Source organism: Actinia tenebrosa, unplaced genomic scaffold (genome assembly GCF_029948245.1).
Source record: "Actinia tenebrosa isolate PJP-AT-01 unplaced genomic scaffold, QUT_ActTen_1.0 PGA_scaffold3__52_contigs__length_22856419, whole genome shotgun sequence".
Lineage (NCBI taxonomy): Eukaryota > Metazoa > Cnidaria > Anthozoa > Actiniaria > Actiniidae > Actinia > Actinia tenebrosa.
Window position 1 is genome coordinate 14741188 of NW_028292580.1, and position 8324 is coordinate 14749511.

The 8324-nt window shown below is 37.5% G+C and overlaps 1 protein-coding gene across 1 annotated transcript; it reads right to left on the reverse strand.

The window, feature by feature from the left end:
• Positions 1-318: 318 nt before the first annotated feature.
• LOC116298247 (mannose-1-phosphate guanyltransferase beta-B) lies at positions 319-8213 on the reverse strand. The gene is made up of 10 exons (XM_089035110.1): positions 7988-8213; positions 7149-7229; positions 6876-6924; positions 4504-4646; positions 4251-4409; positions 3739-3817; positions 2267-2394; positions 1876-1954; positions 1403-1506; positions 319-928 (listed from the first exon to the last, which is right to left on the reverse strand). The coding sequence occupies exons 1-10, from the start codon at positions 8114-8116 to the stop codon at positions 797-799; spliced, it is 1083 nt and encodes a 360-aa protein (XP_088891236.1). The 5' UTR covers positions 8117-8213; the 3' UTR covers positions 319-796.
• Between the last annotated feature and the right edge of the window lie 111 nt (positions 8214-8324).

The following is an 8324-nucleotide window of genomic DNA, read 5'->3' on the forward strand; positions in this document are numbered from 1 at the left end:
AAGGTTGTTGCAACATGTTATTAGAGACCTTTAGCATCAGCTTTACTGCTTACTTTTAGGGATCAGGCCCAGATGACTCCTTGCTAAATGGCAGAAGTTAGATAGAAAATGCCTGACATTGAACTGCAGTTTGAGGTTTATGGTACCTAGCAAGAGTGTCATGCTAAGGTTCTCTATTTGTCAAGTGGAAAATACTTCAAAATTTCACTAAATATGAAAATTCAGATACCAGAATTTCTTTCTAAAAATTTCATTCCATAGATGCTTACAACAGAGTTACATTTTTTTATATAATTTAAGATAAACAAGTTCCCCAAATTTAAGATAAATTCTGAAAATTTCAAAATAAATTCTTTCATTGAAAAAAATTAACCAAAAATTATGGATTATATATTTGATTGTGGAAATGGGTTAAGTTTGTTCTCCTAGGTCACCTCTCATTGGTTGATAGAAAATCTAAAAGACTAAGTGAGCAAAAGCACAATTTGCATCCCTATTAAAAATTCCAAGCACATGCAACACCATACTAGCAACAGTGCTTTGCCAGAGTATTTATACTAGATGTTGCTGGTAAGATGTTGCAGTCTAAGAGTAAAAATTACAATCAATCCGTGCTGCCTAGTTGACTTGCAGTTTTGTCTCTTAATGCAAGTTCCCACTGGGTCAATTGCACACCCCTTGGTACTTTACACACGCCTACTGTACATACCAGACTATCAGTGAATGAATTTAAATAAAACCTACTATAGATTGATTGTGAAATACATGGATTGATCATATAACTCTATGGTTTTGTTTACATTATAATTTGTGGATCAGGTGAAGAATTGGATATTGACTTGTGTGGTAGAATCCTGCCGCCATTGATGTACAGTTCATCTTTAACTATAACGTCTTCCCCTAGTACCGATATACCCTCCATGCGAACCTGAAAAGAAGAAGAATGCCTTGATTAACTACTATTTCGATTATCACTCTGGTTTTGAATTCATTCTCTTTTGCTTTTGTTAGTCAGGGTAGGTTTGTTGTCATGCTGAAAGCTCCTGGGGCAATAGACCCCTTCACAGTTACAGGCGCCATCTTGAAAGATAGCCGTGCCTTTGAATTGAAGTGAGACGAACGGTGAGCTTGAATGATAGAGAAGTGAATAATTGTCTAAGGTGTTAAGAAAGGTCTCTATCATTGCAAGCTCACCATTCATCTTGCTTCAATTCAAAGGCATGGCTACCTTTCAAGATGGAGCAGGGAACTGTGAAGGGGACTATTCCAGGATTACAATGGGCATCGCTATCCAATAACCTCAACAAATCATCCTTGGGGTGGTGGGAAGGGCCGGGGGGGGGGGGGGGGGGGGGGGGGGCTGTGCATAATCTTTATCTTAAAAGATGCCACATTTACTTACCCATTGCCCAACTTCTGATTTCCAACCAATAATAGAAGACTGAATCCAGGAATGTGACTTGATTACAGCATCACGTAGAATAACACATCTTGACAGACATGCACCTATCACGGAAATAATTATACACCTATTTCAAAAAATGTTGTCATCGCCAAGGGAGATAGGTTATTCCAAGATGGAAATGGTTTTGTTGAACACAAACAACATGGAATCAGTCTCGACTCTAAGGTCCATGTTCTTGACGAGAATAAGAAACAGAAACACAAGTCCTTCCAGCTATTCTTGGATCTTGAAATAACCTATCTCCTATTGCTTTCTGCCCATTGCCTATCATTATAAATAACAATATTCTAAATGTGACCAGTTGTACGCGGGTCATTAGTAACACAATTTTCTAATAACATGATACTCATTGCAGACTGTGTCTATACATAGAAATTGAATACAGTAATATATGATCTTAAAATGCTTACCATCTTGGATTACAACACCTGGTCCAATGACAACATTTGGACCTATACGACATCGTTCCCCTATCTTGCTTGTTGGATCCTACGTAAGAAAATCCCATATGAAGTTACATAGAGCTTATCTGGACCTTAACAGAATGCATTCTGGTCTAGTTTGGGAAAAACCCACACCACAAAAAGCATTATGAACAAAAGATATTCACACCCTAGCTATACCACAATGCATCTTGATTACTAATCTCTTGGATGAGGTCTCCTTATGAACAACAATTTTGTACCCTATCTATACCACAATGCACTGCCTTGATTGCTATTTTAGAAGGGGTCTAAACCATTCACTTATGATAAAGATAAGGCTACAGACTATCATAGTGGGTGACAATCAAAAACTTACCACAAGTACATTTCCCACTATTCCATTTCCTTCATGAAGCTTTTCTGGAAACTTGTGCCGTAAAGAGTTCAAATACATACACATTCCTGTTAGGAAGTCTTTGGGCTGCCCAACATCCATCCAAAATCCTTCATGAGAAGAAAAACTAGATAATCAATATATCCAGATTGTAGAGTGGACAAACAAAAGCACATTCATTTGTGCTGTGCAGGTAGATTGCATACAATATAACCGTGAAACTTTAGTAATACTAAATAGCACAATTTCATGCAAATTCCATTGTTTTCTATTGTTTAATTAGCACTATTTTGAACTATTTAGTAATTAGTGTTTCACGGATTAATTGTTTGCACTCTAGAGTGCACGCACTAAACCCATGAATAATATTTAGTACTAATTAGTAATAATTCATACAGAATCCTTTGTTTTCTATTGTTTGATTATCACTATTTAGTACTAAAAATTAGTATTTGTATCACGGGTTTAGTGCGAGCACTCTAATAGGTTAATGGTATTATAAACTGTTTGATTTGGAAATAATAATTGGAAGAAAAAATACCAAGGACAGCCAAGATTGTGAGGTTGGATTACATGCTGATTTGATTTATGCTTCTAAATCCTGCATTTTGAGAGATTTTGTATTTTGGAAAATCCAGGACCGTATATGGATGGAATGGACTGGACTTTAGCTAAATGGATCGTTGGATTGAAAAAATAATAATAAATTTGCAGTTATTAAGGGGTATGGTCAATCTTTATGCACAGAAAAAACATATCCAACTTCTAAAATTTGATTTATGCCTCTAAATTTTGAATTTTGAGAGATCTTTTATTTTGGAAAATCTGGAACCATACATGAATGGAATGGATTGGACTTCAGTTTATGGATCTTCGGATCGAAAAAAGCTTTTTATGCAAAATTTGCAGTTTTTATCCTATAAATTTTATTTTAATATTGATAACTATTAATTTTATGCTGAAATTTAGCAAAAAATAAAGATTAAAAATTTTCAATAATCCTAGGATAAGTCCTTTGGTGCCAAATCTATCCAAATCAATCATTTGTTCTGACAGGATGAAAAGATTGACAGTTTCATCAAATGTGCTTGTATGGGACTATAAATTCATGTTAACAATGTATATATTTACTAAGACATATGTACAGTACTTATACACCTTTCTCATAATGGCTGACGACCACAAGAAAACAAGGTCACCCAGTCATCTTACAAGGATGAGCAAGGCTGTTCATTCGAAATAAAGGTGGATAGTGTAAATTCATGTCCAAAACAAAAGGCCAATTTCTATGCTTTTCTTCTATAAAATGCATTTCATGTGTACAATGTGTAGTTACTGCTATGTTAAGAGATGGCATGACTACATATGTACCGTTATGCATTTGCATATTATATTGCTTCCCTGTCATACAAAAGCTGCTCTATTGAAAATCTTTCGTAGCTTTGAGTAAATACCTTTCAAGTCAAATGCAAATAGATGACCATCATTTGCCATGAATGGGAATACTTCTTTTTCTATTGATGTTGGCTTTAGCTGTCAGGAAAAAAATGATACCAATATGCAAATGATAAAAAATTTAACAGTGTGTCTAACTAGTGTGTATAAACACTTTAAAACAAATATCACAAAAAAGCTGTGAGTGGTCTAACTACAGCATGTGATACCAAATGTAAACAAAGTTTGTCTTAATATAGATAATAGTGACCTTTAGATTCGACAACGAGTACGAGATCGAGTACGAGTACAACTTTTAACACTAAATCTTAGTCGATTCCCGATTTTTTACAATATAAAGTTTCAATCTACGTACACGATCATGACTACAAAAAGATAGTGCCTCTCTTTAAAAGTTAAAAACTCGTACTCATGCTCGTTCTCGTACTTGTCGTCACATCTAAAGGTCTCTAATGAAAGGATGAGTCTATCGAAAGGATTGAGAACTGAAAATACGAGGACAATTTTGTACCTCAATTCTGTTTAAAATCTTTGGGCTAAAAATGTAGAGACCAGCATTGATCTTGTTGGATACATAGACTTGTGGCTTCTCAACAAACTTCTCTATCTGTCCTGTTTTGGCATCATATACAACTACACCATACTTGGATGGTTCCTCCACTTTGGTCACCTACAGTAAAACACAATAAAGCATAACTTAAGCATTTTTGTAATGGGATACCTGTGTAAAGCACGGGAAGCCCAAAACATAACTCTAGACTCACCACGATGGTACCTTCCTTTCCATGATCCTTGTGAAACTTAACCATTTCCTTGAAGGGAAAGTCACAGATGACATCGCTATTCAGCACAAAGAATGGTTCTGAGTCCGTGGTTAGGTAGTCATGAGCCAAGGCAAGGGGACCAGCTGAAGAGAACAAATAAGTCAGCCTTAATGAATTTACATGGTATGGTTTTTCCTCACAACTGTCGCACACAATATACGGATACCAAGTTTTAGCTGCCGTTTATGGTTTTAATCAAGTTGTATGGCTAATTTATACTAAGCAATGTGTGTCGACAGCATGTTGCAAGCGACCATTGTGAGGAAAAATCATAACAGGCAAATCAGCCTTTTTAACTACCAAAAACTGGCAAGACGCATTTGCCTAAAGGGAAATAAAAAACGGTTACCAGTGATTTGGGTTTTCAGTTTACTATACATTACTGTATTGACCCATCAGCCTCACTTGTATGACCTTCCAGGTTTAATTAAGTGGATTTTTATAGAAAACCAGAGAACCTGGAGAAAAACCTGTGAAGCACAGTAGAGGAACAACAAGCATTTCTAGAGAGAGGTGGTGAATTAGCAGGGCATACTACCTGAGCTAAACGACTGTGAATCTGAACACACTGTGAGAGATGGTGAATTAGCAGGGCATACTACCTGAGCTAAACGACTGTGAATCTGAACACACTGTGAGAGATGGCGAACAAACAGGGCATACTACCTGAGCTAAACGACTGTGAATCCAATTACACTGTGAGAGATGGTGAATTAGCAGGGCATACTACCTGAGCTAAACGACTGTGAATCCAAACACACTGTGAGAGATGGTGAACAAACAGGGTATACTACCTGAGCTAAAGGACTGTGAATTCAAACACACTGTGAGAGATGGTGAATTAGCAGGGCATACTACCTGAGCTAAACGACTGTGAATCTGAACACACTGTGAGAGATGGTGAATTAGCAGGGCATACTACCTGAGCTAAACGACTGTGAATCTGAACACACTGTGAGAGATGGTGAATTAGCAGGGCATACTACCTGAGCTAAACGACTGTGAATCTGAACACACTGTGAGAGATGGTGAATTAGCAGGGCATACTGCCTGAACTAAACGACTGTGAATCCAAACACACTGTGAGAGATGGTGAATTAGCAGGGCATACTACCTGAGCTAAACGACTGTGAATCTGAACACACTGTGAGAGATGGTGAATTAGCAGGGCATACTACCTGAGCTAAACGACTGTGAATCTGAACACACTGTGAGAGATGGTGAATTAGCAGGGCATACTGCCTGAACTAAACGACTGTGAATCCAATCACACTGTGAGAGATGGTGAATTAGCAGGGCATACTACCTGAGCTAAATGACTGTGAATCTGAACACACTGTGAGAGATGGTGAATTAGCAGGGCATACTGCCTGAACTAAACGACTGTGAATCTGAACACACTGTGAGAGATGGTGAATTAGCAGGGCATACTACCTGAGCTAAACGACTGTGAATCTGAACACACTGTGAGAGATGGTGAACAAACAGGGCATACTACCTGAGCTAAACGACTGTGAATCTGAACACACTGTGAGAGATGGTGAATTAGCAGGGCATACTACCTGAGCTAAACGACTGTGAATCTGAACACACTGTGAGAGATGGTGAATTAGCAGGGCATACTGCCTGAACTAAACGACTGTGAATCCAATCACACTGTGAGAGATGGTGAATTAGCAGGGCATACTACCTGAGCTAAACGACTGTGAATCTGAACACACTGTGAGAGATGGTGAATTAGCAGGGCATACTGCCTGAACTAAATGACTGTGAATCTGAACACATTGTGAGAGATGGTGAATTAGCAGGGCATACTACCTGAGCTAAACGACTGTGAATCTGAACACACTGTGAGAGATGGTGAATTAGCAGGGCATACTACCTGAGCTAAACGACTGTGAATCTGAACACACTGTGAGAGATGGTGAACAAACAGGGCATACTACCTGAGCTAAACGACTGTGAATCCAAACACACTGTGAGAGATGGTGAATTAGCAGGGCATACTACCTGAGCTAAACGACTGTGAATCTGAACACACTGTGAGAAATGGTGAATTAGCAGGGCATACTACCTGAGCTAAACGACTGTGAATCTGAACACACTGTGAGAAATGGTGAATTAGCAGGGCATACTACCTGAGCTAAACGACTGTGAATCTGAACACACTGTGAGAGATGGTGAATTAGCAGGGCATACCACCTGAGCTAAACGACTGTGAATCCAAACACACTGTGAGGTGGTGAATTAGCAGGGCATATTACCTGAGCTGATGATGATATAATTTATAGTAGTAAAATGCATGCCTATACCTGTTCCTAAAGGTTCCTTTTCTTGTGATATCGTAATTTTGATTCCAAGCTAAAAGATATAAGGTGACTATATCAGAAGTTTCTTTAATAATGATACTGTAATAATATCCAAATTTCGTGTATAACAAGGTTTGCATCAAAGGATATTGGGCTACTACATGAAAATCATTCTGGGTTATAATAATGATAATATTGTTAAGTAGATATATCTAGTATCTGGTATAGTGAATGGGTTGTGCTCTTCAATATAAAGTGTAATAAAGTAATACTCACCCGTTCTTCTTGTTCTTTCATTTCTTTTTCTAACAGTTCTGCTCGGTAGCTTACAGCAAGTATTATATGTGTGACCCCTGCCTATAAAACGAATTACACTATGAGTTTTAATACTTCCAAATTTATTTCTTTGAAAAGTATTTATGGTATCTCTTCCCATTCATTTTTCCCCTGTCGATTCCCAACTTTGTTTAATTAATAATGGTATTAACTAAAACCCGCTGGTAAAGGGCTGGGTATACACAGGGTATTTATACTCAAGTCAATGAAAATGTTAATTTTTCCCCTGTCGATTCCCAACTTTGTTTAATTAATAATGGTATTAACTAAAACCCGCTGGTAAAGGGCTGGGTATACACAGGGTATTTATACTCAAGTCAATGAAAATGTTAAATTTTTTTGCCACAAAATTAGACAGCATTCACTTGAAGATTCCCCAAAAGCGTTGATCATTGTACCAAACTCGTGACTATCAAACGTTTAACAACTGAGCAGGTAAAGCTTGGAGGTGTAATTAGTGAATGAAATGAAGCTGATTATTTAGATTCTAAATTTAAAACATAATAAATATGATAGGAACCTACGAGATCCTATTGACTGAGCTATTATTGATTCAAAACTCAAGTCTTCAGGTGGGTGTTTTTGTTTTCATTAAAAATGTCAAAAGAATCGAATGAAAGTTAAACGTTAACTTTAACGTAATCTAGGAACGTATAGAACCCAGAGATGTAAAATGTCTTTATCTATTGAAATGGGTCGCAGCTCTTTAAACAAAACACTGGAAATTATTAAATATACCCAAATACAACTAAACTAAAGTCAAACAAAACTTTACAAACCTGAACCAAGGCTTCTACTTGATGCATCAACATGGGTTTGTTACAGAATTCTACCAAAGGTTTTGGTCTAGAGAGAGTTAGGGGCCTCAGCCTTGTTCCATAGCCACCTACAAGAATCAAAGCCTTCATATTGGGGTGATTCGTTACGGTATTTTGTGGGAATGAGGAGGAAAGTCTAAGAGAAAAGTCACAGGAAATCAACCCTGCAACGTGTCGTCCAGCGATGGTTAGGAGAATCTACAATATGATCTCCAAATATGACGTCATACCAGGAACCTAAGCTTCATAAATTTGTACTAGAGTGCATTTAGTCACCGTTGAATAGTGAGCGTAAGAT

Excerpts from the sequence above, each read along its gene's own strand:
- LOC116298247 (XM_089035110.1), bottom strand. The coding sequence starts at position 8,116 with ATGAAGGCTTTGATTCTTGTAGGTGGCTATGGAACAAGGCTGAGGCCC. Across the intron at positions 2,395-3,738 it reads ATTTGCATTTGACTTGAAAG|GATTTTGGATGGATGTTGGG; the intron begins GTATTTACTCAA and ends CTTCTCATGAAG. Across the intron at positions 1,955-2,266 it reads TAGTGGGAAATGTACTTGTG|GATCCAACAAGCAAGATAGG; the intron begins GTAAGTTTTTGA and ends TTTCTTACGTAG.